The 17974-nt window shown below is 46.8% G+C and overlaps 1 protein-coding gene across 1 annotated transcript in view; it reads right to left on the bottom strand.

Moving 5' to 3' along the window:
- The window catches only part of THSD7A (thrombospondin type 1 domain containing 7A), a 221924-nt gene that overhangs the window by 149555 nt on the left and 54395 nt on the right, over positions 1–17974 (bottom strand). Inside the window, exon 5 of the mRNA XM_078782738.1 lies at positions 2118–2233. Coding sequence (XP_078638864.1) covers positions 2118–2233 — 116 coding nt within the window. The remainder of the gene's footprint in view (positions 1–2117; positions 2234–17974) is intronic.

The following is a 17974-nucleotide window of genomic DNA, read 5'->3' on the forward strand; positions in this document are numbered from 1 at the left end:
TAGACTTGAAGAAAGACAAAATAAAATAGAATTGAACGCACTTTGAGGGATTCCAAGAAACTTCAAACACAAAAAGAGACCATTCAGCCGGTCAAGCCTGCGCAATGGTTGCCAACTTGTCAGTTTTTTGTATCCAGGGTCAGGGCTCATGGAAGAGCGAGAACACTGAACATATCAGGAGGCCATCGGACAAAGGGAACAGTAGAGAGGGGTTGGGGGACACCAACAGTGCGGTTGAAAGACAAAATAGAGGGAGACTTGGACAAGCAATGAGCGTTGGGGAGGAATGCAGTGGACAGGATGGATACAGAAGGAAACTTCTTTCCCCCCTGCTCCCCTCTGTCCCTCCATCCCCTCTCTCATTCCCTTCTCTCTCTCTCCCACTCCCCTTCCCTCTCCCCACCCCAATGTCCCTTCTCCCAATCCCCCCTCCCATCTCTCTCCCTCCCTCTTTCTCTATATGTCCATGCTCTATCCTTTGTTTATGTTGAGCATCAAGCAAGGAAGCAACATGCATTATTTTATAAGTCTTTCGTATAACTAATGACTTGGCCAAGGGTTGAAAACACCAACCTCCTCGACTGACGAAGGATGCTCTAACTCTAATGAATTACGCCATCGAGTCCACCAAATATTAAATTAAACATTATTTTGAGCCTCTTTAAAGTTGATTATTAAACGTTATTTTTAAGTCACAATGCTGAATGGAAGTTTTTCTTTAATTAAATAATCGCCTTGCACTGCAACCTTTGTTCAAAGACTTTCAGTATAGGCTACTGTTATTACTCCCGCCAGGGAGTAATGCATTCGCTCGTGTCCGTGTGTGTGTGTGTTCGTGTGTTTGTGAACAAGATATCTGGAAAAGTTCTGAACGGATTTGGATGAAAGTAGGTGGGATGATTGCCCTTGGGATAAAGAAGAATTGATTAGTTTTTGGTGCAGCTCAGGATATTATTCTGGATCCAGGAATTTTTTGAAGGATTTTTTACCATTGGAAGACAGGGCTCATTTTTTTTTAGCATTATCTTCTATATATTCTATATTTAACATTGTGATATGAAAATAGTTTTCATATTTGTTGTAAATGTAGTTTAAACTCGTAGTTATGCATTAGAGCGGTGTATTTTTTTTAGCAGCGTCGTCTTCAATGTTCATTTTTTTTCTTTCTAATAAAGACATATTCTGTCATTTTAAAACCACCAAAGTGTGTATTAGGTTTTCCCGTTTCATAAAATGTATCGTTTGATACGTATAATGCTTTAAAACTGTTTTTTTGGGGGGGTTTTTTTTTTTACCACAGAAGAGATATCAACATTAACCTCAGCGAATGTCAATCGCGGTGTCAGTATTTGATGAACTTATAAAGACTCAGGTGACTTATAAGTGTGACAAGCATGTGCACGGGATTCTTCCCAGAAGAATGAGTGGTCGCATTAGCTTGAACGACTTAAAATGAGCGAGTTTTGTTTTCACGTTTGGGCCAGTTTTACATGTTGTATCCCTAAGGAATGAAACGAACGTTTTCCTGGCTTACAATTTTATTTGAAGTCACACATGCCTCAAAATACACTCACCTATATGGAATTGAACGCTGTATCCAAAAATGTAAGTGAAATTGCCTTGTTTTTTTTTTTAACATTATCTTCTATATATTCTAAATATATATCTGTGCAGTGTCTGTCTTGTGTTGTCACTGAACTACTCCCTCAAACTTTTGTGAAATCGTACTATTCCCACTTGACCCACGGCGAGAGTATGCGCTCTACTGAGTGGCGTTCTAGTTAACAATGCTTACATGCTTTATTCAACTTTGTGATAAACCATATAAAACCGATAAACCGATAAAAGGTCGTGTCTTAACATAGTTAAAAAAAACGGATTCCATATTGTACTTATATGTTTACAATATGTCTCGTTTGGTACATGATCTTCTTCTGGTTGAGTGATGAGCTTTGCTTGCATGCAGGGTTTTTCAAACGAAGCGTGGGAAGCGACTGCCCAAAATAGGAGACAGCCGAACGCACAGGCAGACACCACAGTTCGCATTATATAAATAGATTGGGGATGCAATTATTACTTGGCAGAATTTATTAAATAAATATAAGTACATGTACTACCTGCTCACAAAGTTCCAGGTCTACCGAGCGACCATCACTGCGGACACAGTCTGCAAGGCGAGTCTGAATTCCTGGGCCACATGAGGCCCGCCAACTCAGCTGGCATGTGCTCCACTCTGCAGAACACAGGCATTGCCAAAATAAGTGAGGTTTGTAATGCAAGTTCGGAAAAAACCTGCTGCTGACCATTCATGTTAATGCCATGTGGATTTCACTTTCATGACGTATACAGAGCACAGCATAATACGAGTAGAGGAAGGCATGGAGATTGGCATAAATCTTCAATTCACTGGCATTTATCTATTAATTTGTGACATATTGCGCTTTTAATGCGATACAATGCACAAAGTGCACGAGTTTGGTTTGCTACCTTGCACAGCTCTTTTAGATGGAAAGGAAAGATACACAGCTATGTAAAAAAGAAAAGTCCTAATTAGAAAACGTCCATGATTACATTATGGGACATAAAAGGAAGCGAAAGAAACTTATTTTCTTGGAGATAAATCAACAATATAAATGAGAGATTAGTTAATCCACTCCCAGTTGTTTCTTTCTGACACTGGAAGGAGATGCCTTATCAAAAACGAGATGGTATTCATAGAATACTTACCCTGCGCAGTCAACTTGATGCAAGCCAACTCTTCTGTTATTGAACGTTTTTTAAAATAACTTTTATCCAATATGGCTGCCACATCACGTGAGCGATGACATCATACATTTACATTCTCTAATATAATTGTTGCGAAGGTCACGCTCAATAAATTTCAAACTCATCAGACAAAGCATTGTCCCTGTCAAATGTGATGTCGTAATTAAGGCACCAATGACGTTATTGTTAACAACACCTATTCCCCATGTGGAGTTCTTTACAATAAGCCATGTTTCAATTTTTCCATGGAGCGGTTTTGGAGATATAGAGGTGCAACGTTTTTCGGTTTTTTCAAGATGGCGCCTGTAGCACGTGACCTATGACATCATAGTTATCATTAAAATATTATGCAGTAGGAGGTGCTCCTATGGTGAAAATTTAGTGTCCATCAGACCAACAGTTGTAGAGAAAAAAAAATTCATACTGATCGGATGAAGCGTTATACTTGTCGAATTATGACATCATAACGAAAGCACTGATGACATCATCATTAACATATCTTATTCCCCATGGGGAATACTTGGCAATGAGCCCCGTTTCAAATTTTTTTTCCATTGAGTGGTTTCGGAGATATAGAGGTGTAACGTTTTCCCAAGATGGCGTCAGTACCACGCGATCTATGACGTCATAATTATAAATATAAAATTATACAGGCAGAGGTGCTCCTCTGGTAAAATTTCATGTCAATCGGACCAACGGTTGCCGAGAAATTGAATTTTTAAAATGCTGACATGCCACACGTACGTATACGACCGAATGCATAACCCTGCTTTTCGCTTCGCTAGCACAGGCTAACAACACTGTTGAGGTCACATTTTCTAAAGTTTCTTCTTCCGGTATGATATGATAGCCAACAATAGGAAGAGAACAGGAAGATAACTTGATTCTTCAACAGATAATCACATATATTGCTCCAATCAGTACATTCCAAGGCCAACGGGATAACTAAACAATACTTTTCTTCCTTGTGAGCTCCTTGTTGATAAAGCCTTCAAGAAGGAAATAAATTATGGAAGACTTACTTATTGGGAAGAAATGTTAAACCACCTGTATCATGTCCAATGTGAACATTAAATGTCTCAGCTCATTAGATAGGATTGACAATCTTTAGCCAATCACTGGGTGTGTTGGTGATTGGAGAGGGTTGTGGGGTTCCATGTTGTGCTCAAAGACCAAGCCAGTTGTGAGTGCTTAAAATGTAAACAAAACTAGAACGACACTCTTCGACGTCACACAACGTCGACTAATATGCCTCCGCCCACATCATTACATCATTATACTACATGTACCAAGTTTGATTTAAATCCATTCAGCTGTTCTCAAGTTATTATATTTTTCCTGACATGACCTCTGACCTTTGACATCTTGTCCCCAAAATTTAATCAGTTCATGTTTACATCATTATACATACCTGTACCAAGTTTTTATTTAAATCCCTTCTTCTGTTCACAAGTTCTCACATTTTTACCTGACATGACCTCTGACCTTTGACATATTGACCCCAAAATTTAATCGGTTCATGTTTACATCATTATACATACCTGTACCAAGTTTTTATTTAAATCCCTTCTTCTGTTCACAAGTTCTCACATTTTTACCTGACATGACCTCTGACCTTTGACATATTGACCCCAAAATTTAATCAGTTCATGTTTACATCATTATACATACCTGTACCAAGTTTAAATTAGATCACTTTAGCTGTTCTCAAGTTATAGACATATAACAGACTTTGACCTTTGACCTCAGGGATGCTTCATATGATACTGATACTTGTCCAGGCATTGCATAGGTTTTTTGACTTTGTTGTGATGCAGTAATACCTATCTTGTGTCTTAACTTTCTGGAATTGTGATTGTGAGCCATCCCAAAACCTTTTATTAAATTTCATATTTTTGTTTAATTTGTTTATATTAATTTTGTGAACCAATAAATTGTTAGTTATTGGTAAAATTGACTTCGTTTAAAAATAATTCACATTGCTGTTTAATTGCAGTTTAACCACGACATCAGTTTGTAATAGACAATGCGTAAAGAAGTGGTAAAAGCTTTCTGAGACGAGACCTGCTGTGCAAGGACCAGGTGAATGACAACCACCACATAAGTGATGCAAATGTAAACTAGGAGGGCACTCGGTAGAGCGCACACCTTTGCCAGGCTGAACACCTTACGTTTTGTATTCCACCGATAGGCTAGATCTGGATTCGGACCTGAACCAAAATCGAATCGACCTGTTCTTATCACCTAACCAACTCATGCAGAACTTTTTGAAATATCATGCTATATATCATTTTTGGCCCTATCAATCAATGGTGAAGCATTACTTAAATATATATTTTTAATTATCGTATCCGGATCTGGATTCGGATCTTCACCAAAATTGAATCGATTCGTTCTTGTCATACACACACAACCTGTCCACCAAATTTCGTCCAAATCCGTTCAAAACTTTTTGGGATATTCTTTTCACAGACAAACCACCAAACAAACAGACAGAGGTGAAAACATAACCTCCATCCACCTTCAGTGGTGGAGGTAATTACAGTGTCCCAAACGCAATGGTCCATTTAGAACCTTTGTGTGTCAGGATAGATGTTAGGGAGGAGGGCTGAAAAGAAAGAGCCTGAAGGTACCAAAGTGGGGTTGTAAATCATCAAAGTGGAACATCACAGTTGCAGGACAAGCTATGCTATTCCTTCAAGTGTGAAGGAAAAATAAATGAAATTTAGCCATATCAGGTAACCTACTGCAATCCATCACATAGACATGCAAGTTTTCCACGATTGGACAATTTTGGTTACAAGCTTACCTTCCTTTCTCAACAAACCATATTTAAACAATGTCTTAATTTCATCGAAGTTAGTGAAGATTTCAACAAAATTCTGAATATACTGTATATAGAAGTCTTATTCTCGTATATACTATATGGGTTGCGCTGGATGGTTTGCCATTGCCTTCCCACTTGTAGCGAGGGCAGGAATTTAGAATTTAGCCAGGGTTCGAAAGATAGCTCGCCGATTCTCCGCAAAAGACACTGCGGCATCTCTGGTGTCCACGAACTGATGCCGGCAGACAGGACGCCCAATTTAACATCCATTTGATGGACGGCACACACATTGATGATCCAGCTTGTCTGTGAATACGGGGGTGACAATTTATAGCTGGGTCAGGATTTGATTCCAGGTTAGACAGGTTAGAGGTGAGTGTGCAAACATCCAGGCCACCCTGCCAGCATCTGGCCGCACATACATGTATATATACATGCATCATATTGAATACGCAATTTGGTCATCAACCTATCAAATAGGGATAAATAAGGTACTAGTAGGGATCCGAAGCCTGAGCGATTGTGCAGGATGCAGTCTTGTATTAATTCGTCAAGTTTCAGAACAATCAGCGGGTGATAAAGGAGAAGTAGCAAAAACAGCAAAAAGTTAATGGACGGACGGACGGACAGACATCCGGCCATCACAACCCATTTTACAAGGTCATCTCTTCAAGAATCGAGATGAGATGACCTAATAATTAGTCAAATAAGTTGCATTGTGTAGCTGAACTATAGAGCTATTAAAAACATAAAAATAATAACCACCTTTAGAGGCCATTTTTCCCCGCAAAGCGGGGGTTGGCCTTTTTCGGGAACCGTGGTTGTTGTTGTTTTTTGGTCCCCTTTTTGAAGCAAAGTTTTACGGCCGGATGCCCTTCCTGACGCCAACCCATTGATGAATATAATTTATTATTTGTTACAATTTTCAAATGTGTGCAATTTGGATAGAATGTTTGAGGGGAAAAAATAGTCTTCTGAATTTTACCCCTAAGTTTTCAAATGCAGTATGTGTATTTAAGCTCAGCTAGAAGATGCACTATGGAATAATGCTAGGATTAAACACACCTATTTCCTTCCCTAGAAGCGATACTATTACCCATTCGAAATTAATCGCCCATCACCAAAGAGTGTTTATCAAATGCTCAATGAAAACCGAATCACAAGCATTTAAACAAGAAAAAGCAATCAGAGATCGCAAACCCTCGCCAGGACGTGTTTTAGTGATTTTAAGGCTTTTGTGTTAAAACAAACATGGCGGCCGAACCATGTGAAAGATGACGTCATAATTATTTTTTTTTCTCCACCAATTTATCCCTAGATGACGCTCAATAAATTTCATCTTGATCGGATGAAATTTTTGTACTTGTCGAATTATGACGTCATAACGGAGGAACCTTTCCTTTTTTTTTTTTTTTTTTTTTTTTTTTTTTTGTATACAAGCTCGAGGCTCGTGAAAGAGCGAACATTAATCACACAGAAAGACAAACAGACACACAAAACAAATAACATCGGGAGCGGTAGACAAGATGGGGAGAGAGGGGGAAGGACACAAACACAACATTTGAGAGCAGGGACCGAGAGACATGGAGACATCGAGAGAACTGTGGGAGGGAGAGGGCTTTGGGGGGGAGGCATGGGAAGGGGGGGGGGGGGGTGGGAGAGGTATAAAACATATGGACACTGCCAAGACTTCCAGGAAAGAAGTTGGAATTTCAAACAAGGTGGATCTGGGGTGAATTAGTGGGGGTAGAAAAGATCAAGGTTTTGGATGGGGGAAGATAAGAGATGGTGGTGAACAGCTGTTTTGAAGACCTGGAGGGAGGAGGGTGATTGAAGTGAGTGTGGGAGTTTGTTCCAGAGGCGGGAGAAAAGAGGAATGAAAGAGTGAAGGTGAGCAGAGAGCCGAGATTTCGGCAGTTTAACCATCAGAGGGTGGCTGGCAGATCTTGTGCGACCTGTAGGAATATTTGGGGGACAGAGCACAGAGAGAGCTGGGGGAGCAAGGCCGGAGAGGAGTCGGTAGAAGACAGAAAGACCACCTACCTGCCTGCGGTGAGTGAGTGAAAGGCCCTCAGAGATAGCTTCATCGCGGGAGATTCCAATGATTCATCATTAACTTATGTTATTCCCCATGGAGAGTCCTTTACAATGAGCCATGTCTCAATTTTTTTCTATGCAGCACTTTCGGAGATGTAGAGGTGCAAATTTTTTTTCGTTTTTTCCAAGATGCCGCCCATGCCACGTGACCTATGACATCATAATTCCCATAAAAAAAATTCTGCAAGAGGAGTTGTACCTATGCTGAAAATCTGTCAATCGGACCAACGGTTGCAGAGAAAATCATATTTATTCTGTGCGGACAAACAAACAAACAAGAAAACGTCATGCGTAGCACGATACTTGCAAAATACGCCCTCCCCCAAAAGTTTACCATTGATACAGCAAATTGTCCATTTCATGAAGATTAAAATTTACAATCTTGATCAAAGCTCGGGTCAACAGGATGAAAAGTGACGATTTTTCAGATGAAAAATGAGGATTTTAGAAATGTGCATGTTGACCTTTTGGCCTATGTTGACCTTTTGGCCTATGTTCACCTAAAATATAATTTGTGGTTGACTTCAGTGACCAGATATGCAAGTCCTCTTCAAATTTCAAGTCAATCAGATGAAAATTGAGAATTTTAGAAATTTGGCCTATGTTGACCTTTTGGCCTATGTTCACCTAAAATATAATTTGTGATTGAATTCAGTGACGAGATATGCAAGTCCTCTTCAAATTTCAAGTCAATCGGATGAAAATCGAGGATTTTAGAAATTTGGCCTATGTTGACCATTTGGCCTATGTTGACCTTTTGGCCTATGTTGACATCAAATATAGTTTGTGGTTGAATTCAGTGACCAGATATGCAAGTCCTCTTCAAATTTCAAGTCAATTGGATGAAAATTGAGGATTTTAGAAATTTGGCCTATGCTGACCTTTTGGCCTATGTTGACCTCAAAGGTACTTGGTGGTTGAATTCAGTGACCAGATATGCAAGTCCTCTTCAAATTTCAAGTCAATTGGATGAAATTTGAGGATTTTAGAAATTTGGCCTATGTTGACCATTTGGCCTATGTTGACCTCAAGAATAGTTGGTGGTTGAATTCAGTGACCAGATGTGCAAGTCCTCTCCAAATGTCAAGTCAATTGGATGAAAATTGAGGATTTTAGAAATTTGGCCTATGTTGACCATTTGGCCTATGTTGACTTCAAAAATTCTTGGTGGTTGAATTCAATGACCAGATATGCAAGTGGTCTTCAAATTTCAAGTCAATCGGATGAAAAGTGAGGATTTTAGAAATGTAGCAAAGTTGGTGACCTTTGGCCTATGTTGACCTTTTGACCTATTGACCCCAAAAACAATAGGCTTCTGGCATTTGACCAACTCTACCACTTGGTGAAGTTTGGTGAAGATCGGTTGAAAATTGTGACCTGTAGGCCGGTGACAAACTAACAGAGTCACAAACACAACCGACCAATATACTTGAAAAATCTTCGATTTTGCAAGTAACAAACGGACTGAAATGCAATACCCTCTCCTTTGGCGAGGGTAATAACAAAACTTTACACGTCTCGGCAAGGGCGTGTTTAAGGCCTTGAAAAAAGTGTTAGGCAAAACTGGTATAGTTAGAACTGTAGTTGTGCTCTCATATACTTCCTGGCAGTTTAAGTTAACTTTAGAATCACTCTGATGGCATGGATGGAGTGGCAAAACGTCACCAGATCTGCATACATAATACATAAATAGCCACTGATTAATTTTATACTGTAGTATACAACCCAAACATACAGCATGATAGAAGTTTCAATAACCATCATCGATGGATGAGTGGAGGGAAAGATTGATTGAGTGAGTGGAAGGAGGGATGGATGACTCGAAGGAGGGATGGATGGATCTCACGAAGGAATAATTTCATTGGCTGCTGAATCGAAAGCAAGATGACCTGGATCAACCTACAATGAGGAGCAATGTGCTGAATCCCCTCCAACAACTAACCGTGGCGCTTTGATTATATATGCAAGTGCATCATTACAATTGGATGTTGGAGATGTGGGCGGTGTTTCGCAGCATAATCGGCTGTTTATAAGCGCACAACTATTACAAATGTAAATCTCCAATCGTAATTTGATATTTAAATGGGTAATTCGCTGTGCACATACAATTTTTTTTTTTTTTTAAGCGTTTAAGGGTTAGGTGTGTGTTCGCAAAACGCTCGCTGAACGCCTTTTGTAAATTCGGCCCAATGTGTTAAGGTCCAGACTAGATAACGTGTTCTAAAAAGTCTATTAGTGTAATTTTTGCACCATTTTCTTGCAGAATATCATCAATACCTATATATAGTCTGTCACTGGAGCCTTCAAAAAATGGCAGCAAAAACAATGGCAGCACCCAGGAGAGAGTAAAGATATATAGTCGAATGGACTTCATATTAATGATTTGTCAATAAGTAAAAATGTCATATATGTAGGAAGATCTACTGTAATCTATATACCCCACAAAGGTTGGAGGTGTGCTCATTTGCCAAGCAGCTAGCTAGCGCTTGCCAAGCCAGCCGTTCCTTAACGGTTTTGAATGGAGTGCTTGCTCGAATGCTTAAACCACTTGGCGATCTCTCCACAAGAAACTTGGTAAATGAACACACACCCAATGTTCTTGAGACGCGACCATAGATCGACTGTAATCTATATACCCCAAAGAGGAATGACCCTTTCTGCAGCTCTCGAAGTGAGCGGGTGTTTACGCCGTAATGACATCATGTACGTAATGACGTAGCATGACGGCCGGACACAAAACTTCCGCTCCTTTAATAAATATGAGATTGTGGCGGACACAAAAGCCCACTGGCGTGGTGACATCATTCCACGCACCAAGTGGGCGGTGGCCACGTCCGAGGGGTAGGCGTGGCCTCATGGTATACACCGGGCGCCCAGCCCGGAGCGGTACAGTGTTACAGTGTAGTCTTACAATAAAGACGTTTGTATGTTACCGCTTGTCCGCTTCCTCCTTGCTCACAAGCAGCGCGCGTAACGCCGCGCTTTACTGGTGACCCTCGACGTTGGATCTGCCGTAGCGATCCTTCCGAACACGAAGCCATTGCAATGGCCAACGACAAGTCAATGGCGATTAAACTTCCCGAATTTTGGGAGGCCCAGGCCGAGGTCTGGTTCGTTCAAGCCGAAGCCCAATTTCAGCTTCGGCGCCTCACCAATGACGACCTGCGCTACTGCCATGTCGTCGCCTCCCTCGGGCCCGGCACGGCCGCTCGAGTTGTGTCCGTCCTTCGCCACCCACCGGACGGCCACAAGTACGAGGCGCTCAAGCGGCTACTCCTAGCCACGTTCGGCCTCACGGATGACGCACGGGCCGATCGCCTCCTGGACCTCCCCGAGCTCGGTGAGACGCGCCCGTCGGTCCGAATGGACCATATGCTGTCACTGTTGGGCGACGAAGCCCCCGGTTCGCTATTCCGGGCGCTTTTCCGTCGCCAACTTCCAGCGCAGGTTCGCCTCGCGTTGGCCGGGACCGGGCTAACGGAACCCCGGCAATTGGCGGCCGAGGCGGACAAGTACTTTGCCGCTTCGGACACGCGGGCGAGCGTTGGCGTGGCCGTCACGGCCTCCGACGCTGCTGCTGCTGTTCCACAGCATCAGCTTCTACAGCACGCTGCGTTTCAGCAGCATGCTGATACGCACCTCGTGAACGCCGCCACGCCCCGCCCACCGCCGCGGCGAAAACCGCCACCGCGGGGAAACCCGTCGACTCCACCGGCCTGGCGGAGCCAGCCGCGCTCCTCCGGCTCCACCACCTGGTGCTGGTTCCACGCCAAGTTCGGCCACGAAGCTCGGCGGTGTCATCCGCCGTGCTCCTTCGACGGGTCGGGAAACGCCCGGGCCGGCGCTCCATTGTGGCGATGAGCGCCGGCCGTTCGAGCAGCCTGCTGTTCATAACGGACACCTTCTCCGGGCGCCGTTACCTGTGCGACACGGGAGCACAGGTGAGTGTCATTCCCGCCGGCACGTCAGACAAGCACGCCGCGGGTGGGGGCCCCGCGCTGCTTGCCGCGAACGGGACGCCCATCCGTACGTACGGAAAACGATGCCTCTCTCTGCGGTTTGGAGGGCAGGTTTTCCGATGGACGTTCGTCACCGCCGACGTGCCCATGGCACTGCTTGGCGCGGACTTCCTGTGCGCTAATGGGCTCCTGGTCGACGTCAAGCGCAGACGGCTTGTCCAGGCCGAGACGTTCAGCTCGCTCGCATGTGCGTTGCCCAGCTCAACGAGCGGCTTGCCAAGCGGCTTGCCGAACGATTCGGTTCCGGCCACGTTGGTCTGTACGCTTCCGGCAGCGGACGCATTCACCCGCCTCCTCGCCGGCTTCCCGGCCCTCACGCGGCCCACCTTCTCGGCGGGGGCCGTCAAGCACGGGGTGGCCCATCACATCCCCACCGTCGGGCCACCGGTCTACGCCCGGGCACGCCGCCTCGAGCCGACGAAGCTGGCGGTGGCAAAAGCGGAGTTTGCTACCCTGGAGCGACTCGGCATCGTTCGGCGCTCAGAGAGCGCTTGGGCGTCGCCGCTGCACATCGTGCCGAAGCCCGGTGGGGGATGGCGACCGTGCGGGGACTATCGCCGTCTCAATGACGCCACGACTCCCGACCGCTACCCCGTCCCCCACATTCAGGACTTTTCCGCCCGTTTGGCGGGCAGGTCCTTCTTCTCGAAGGTGGACCTCATACGCGGCTACCATCAGGTCCCCGTCAGGCCGGAGGACGTCCCGAAGACGGCGGTCATCACGCCATTCGGACTCTTCGAGTTCCTGCGCATGCCCTTCGGTCTGAAGAATGCGGCTCAGGCGTTCCAGCGACTGATGGACAGCGTCCTGCGCGACTTGGATTTTGTCTACGTCTACCTGGACGATATCCTCGTCGCCAGCGCGTCCCGCGAAGAGCACCTACGCCACCTCCGCACGCTCTTCGAACGCCTGGGCCAGCATGGCCTGATTGTGAACCCCGCAAAGTGCCGGTTCGGCGCCGCCACAATCGATTTTCTGGGGCACCGTGTCACCAGGCACGGAGCCGTCCCCCTGCCGGCCAAGGTGGAGGCGGTGAAGGGGTTTCCGCGCCCCCGCACGATCAGAGGGCTGCAGGAGTTCCTGGGCATGGTGAACTTTTACCATCGGTTCCTGCCCCGTATCGCCCAGCTCCTGCGCCCCCTGCACGAAGCTCTCCGAGGTAAGCCGGGCAAAGGCGACGTTACCTGGACCGAGCAGATGGACACGGCGTTCACGGGCGCGAAGCTCGCCTTGGCTAACGCCACCATGCTCGCGCACCCGGCGCCCGATGCACCGATCGCCCTCACCACCGATGCCTCGGACTACGCGGTGGGCGCGGTGCACGAGCAATGGGTGCGTGGAGCTTGGCAACCGCTGGCGTTCTTTAGCCGGCAGCTTCGCCCGCCCGAACGCCGTTACAGTACCTTCGACCGCGAGTTGCTCGGACTTCACTTGGCGGTCAGGCACTTCCGCCATCTGCTCGAGGGCCGGGCGTTCACTGCCTTCGTCGACCACAAGCCGCTGATCTTCGCGATGGGCAAGGTCACCGAGCCGTGGTCGGCCCGGCAGCAGCGTCACCTCTCGGCCGTGTCCGAGTACACGACGGACATCCAGCACGTCGCGGGGAAGGACAACCCGGTGGCGGATTGCCTTTCCCGGGCCGTCGCCCACGCAGTCCACCTCGGCATCGACTATGCCCGGATGGCAGCGGACCAGGCCGCTGACCCCGACGTCCAGGCCTTGCGGACCGCCGTCACGGGCCTCCGCGTCACCGAGGTGCCGTTCGACGGCGCGGGCGCGGCCCTCTTGTGCGACGTCTCCCTCGGGCGTCCTCGCCCCATTGTGCCCGCGGGCTGGCAGCGCCAGGTGTTTGACGCCATCCACGGCCTGTCCCACCCGGGCGCGAGGGCCTCCGGAAGGCCGTCCGCGGCTGGGCCAGGACATGCCTCGCGTGCCAGCGCGCCAAGGTGCACCGGCACACCCAGGCCCCGTTGGCCCCGTTCACGGTGCCGGAACGCCGGTTTGACCACGTCCACGTGGACCTGGTGGGACCTCTGCCCCCCTCGCGGGGTTTCACCCACGTCCTCACCATGGTGGACCGCACCACCCGGTGGCCGGAGGCCGTGCCCTTGGCGTCGACAACGGCGGCCGATGTCGCGCAGGCTTTCATCGCCACCTGGGTCGCCCGGTTCGGCGCCCCCTCAGACATCGCATCCGACCGCGGCCCCCAGTTCACCTCGGAGCTCTGGGGGGCGGTTGCGCAGGGGCTCGGGGTCCGGCTGCACCGAACCACGGCCTACCACCCCCAGGCCAACGGCCTGTGTGAGCGATTTCACCGCTCATTGAAGGCCGCGCTCCGGGCCACCCTCCGCGACGGCGGCTGGGTCGACAGGCTCCCCTGGGTCCTGCTGGGCCTCCGGACGGCGCCCAAGGAGGACCTGCGCGCATCCGCGGCGGAGTTGGTCTTCGGGCAACCGCTGCGGGTGCCGGGCGAGTTCCTCCCCGACTCCACGGCACCATGGTCCGCGGCACAGCAGCGCTCCGCTCTGCAGGAGACCGCCCAGAGGTTCGCCCCGGTGCCAACGGCATGCCACGGGCACCCACCGACGCACGTCGCCCCGGAGCTTCGCACGGCGGAGTACGTCTTCGTCCGCCACGATGCCCATCGGACACCACTGCGGCCCCCGTACGACGGGCCTTTCCGCGTGCTGGAGACCGGGGCGAAGCACTTCACCCTGGACATCGGCGGTACTCCTGACCGCGTTTCGGTAGACCGCCTCAAGCCGGCCCACCTCGATGTGGACCATCCACCGCCAGTGGCCCGACCCCCACGTCGGGGCCGCCCTCCTGCGGGCGGACCCCCGGCACCGCCCAGCTCCGCCGCCACGCCGCCCCCCGGTCCTGCACCCATCCCAGGAGCAGCCAGGGGCATCCCACCTGGCATCCCTGCACCCCGGACGCCGCCGATCGCCAGGGGGCGCTTCGGCCGGGTCATTCGTCTGCCCCGCAAACTGGCCCTCCAGGTGCGCGGGAATTCTGGGGGGGCGCGTGTGGCGGACACAAAAGCCCACTGGCGTGGTGACATCATTCCACGCACCAAGTGGGCGGTGGCCACGTCCGAGGGGTAGGCGTGGCCTCATGGTATACACCGGGCGCCCAGCCCGGAGCGGTACAGTGTTACAGTGTAGTCTTACAATAAAGACGTTTGTATGTTACCGCTTGTCCGCTTCCTCCTTGCTCACAAGCAGCGCGCGTAACGCCGCGCTTTAAGATAGATATTTAACCTCCAGTAACGTTGCAGTCACTACAAAGGGATTAGTGTTACGATTATATTTACTATAATAATAACATTACATTATTATTATGAAAATTATATTGTTTTTTTTTAAACCGAGGAGAATTCCTTACTTCCGCTTTTACACCGCTTCAATCCATCAACTTTCCATTCACGACATTGGGATTAAAGTGTTTTGGTTATATTTACTACAATATTATTATTATTACGAAAACGATAGTACTGAAACGATACCACTGTATTAAGAAACCTGGGCTTAATTTGTCAGAAGTGGAAGATGAGGCATAACGCCTAAAGCCTGTACGTACCGTATTGTTGGAAGAGACGTAACGCCGATGCTTTCGATATTTGATGGTCATTTTAACAATCAGTTTGTTTGTGTTTCACACTGAATGAAAAACGAAAAGGTAGAGCATGGCGATTGTGATACATGACAGGTTCGACGATATGTTCGGCATGAATGGCATATAAATCAAAATGGCGGTGTGTGGAGAGTCAGCCGCCGCACCGACGTAATGACATCAGACGTAATCACATCACCCTGTCATGTGACCAGATCCTCAGCTCTGATTGGTATACGTTTGAGGGGACATACATACAAATATACATACATGCATACATACATACATACAGACGGACAAACACTGTTCTAGACGACTCTGCCCAATGGGCTACGGCGTAAAAAATATCGATTGTGAACTCTGCATTATATGTAGTAAGGAGTCGCCTCTGAATGAGCTGACCAATCCTCAAGTCCACCATTTGTGAATAACACTTTGTGAAGCTGCAGCAGTGAGACTATTTGAGCTGATTGTCAAGCTTGCTCCAAATATACAGCATCACAGAAACTGAATTCACTCATAAAAAGTTACTGACCAGGCTGGCAAAAACCAACAAAGTTCTGCAGGTGGCCCGAGTGCTTTTTGAGGCAAGGGGCACGATGCTCATACATCGTGTTTGACAGAACATGCATATTTTATCAGTGACAGACAAAGTATATCAAAGGAACAAATAGCCATGAACCATTGAAGACAACTCAGTACAACTCAGAGCTAGCAAAACAGTCGTGACATCGCAACTCGGTACTAAAATGAAAGAATTATCTTTCTATCCACAAGAGACAATGTCACGGCAGAAGCACGCCATCACAGAATGCATTGGAGACTACAGGATCGCCACAATGTTTTGTCACCCCTTAAAAAATTGTGACAATGCTTTTGTGTGCAGAGGGTTAATTTGTTTCCTTTTTCGCTTTTTATAGATTGAGTTAATGCAACCATGGGTTCTAAATGCAATTACACCATTGAACAACAGATTGTTGTCAGTGTCTGGGTTCATGAACCTCCACAATCAGGGAAAACAATGGAGGTGCGCTCCACTTGACTGGCCACCTCGAAGCCCACACCTGTTGACAAGCCGTAATTCTCTTTGGGGGCTTCATGAAAGAGATTGTTGCACAGCAGAGCTACAAAACCACTGAAGACCTTAACCAAGCAGTATGACTTCCTTTTAATCGGATCACTCCACAAATGCTTCAGAAAATGTCCCACAGAACATGGCGTACAATTATTTTCTGTCCTGAATCTTGATAAGCCCACAAGGGTTGATTATATCTTCCCCCATCCAAAACCTTAATCTATTCTACCCCCGTTAATCCACCCTAAATCCACCTTCTTCAAATTCCGTTTTCTTTCCTGAAAGTCCTTGTAGTTTATCTTGTTTATCCCGTGTACCCTGCCACAGCCCTCTCTCTTCCACAGATCTCCTGATGTCCTTGTTCCCAAATGTTGCTGTGCTTTCCACTCTCTTCCACACTTGTCTCCCACTCCCCTTATTATATGTTATATTTGTTAGCTCTTTCACGAGCCTCGACTTAGCATACAAAAAAGCAACAAGAAAAAAAGGACAATAAATTTCAGACTCAAAAATGGTATCATGAATGAACTGACCAAGCTTTAAAGATGTATCCTAAAATAACATTTAGCTGGGAATCTGGCATTCTGGCAATCACATGATTCCAGACAATTTGGTATATATATATATATATATATCCGAAATGTTGAGCCCAGGCTCAAAGACCATACACTAATGTTGTTTGGTGATTACTTTTCTCCATTATGAAGTTCAATTTTTCACATTTCAAATGCAAATTTTACAACGTTACACGTGACAAACTTACCATACAATCTGTCGTATGTTGTCTTTGTGCAATATCCAAAAAATTAGAACACCAACAAAAAGCAAATGATGTTAGTTTTCTTTTTTCTCTGCCTATATAATTTTTTTAATGCTTATAAAAAAGTAGATGTCTGACAGGATGGCCTGTATTTCTACACACTTGCCTTCGAGCTGTTTAACATGGGTTCAAATCTCGACCGATCTTTAAGTTGCCACACTGAAGTTTCACATCCAGAGGGTTAAATCATCAATCAATGTGTGTGCCATCAATCAGCAGGCCGTTCAGCCAGAGGACCCTTCAGCCAGAGGACCCATCTAACAGCACCTGCCATTAGTAGACTTTAAAGATCCCACGGTATCTTTCTTGAATATTCCGAAGAGGGGTGCGTCATCACTGGCGCCCTGTCCAAATTCCAAACTCCTGAAACCTACGAGGGCCAGTCAATAAGTAACCTTAAAATCGCGATATAAATTCTAGAATGTAATGTGTGTAGTTGTAGACGATACATGTTATATATATGGGTAAGAGTCATGTTTTGCCTGTTTTAGATCTGGCAACATTGAGCGTGTGACGTCAGTAGAGCAGTTCCAAGATGGCGGCTCCCTGAGAAGCATGCAGCAGGGAGGAGCAACGTTTTGTCATCTGTTTCTTGGGAAGTGAGGGTATGAATTCCAGTGAAATACATCGCAGAATGAAGATGCAACATGGTGACGCATGTTTATCGCTGCAGCAGGTGTACGACTGGGACAGGAAGTTTAAAAGTGGAGCGTCCAGTGTGGAAGAGGCTGCTCGCTCGGGCCGGTCTCACACAG

Source organism: Myxine glutinosa, chromosome 7, assembly GCF_964187855.1.
Source record: "Myxine glutinosa chromosome 7, kmMyxGlut1.1, whole genome shotgun sequence".
Taxonomy (NCBI): Eukaryota; Metazoa; Chordata; class Myxini; order Myxiniformes; family Myxinidae; genus Myxine; species Myxine glutinosa.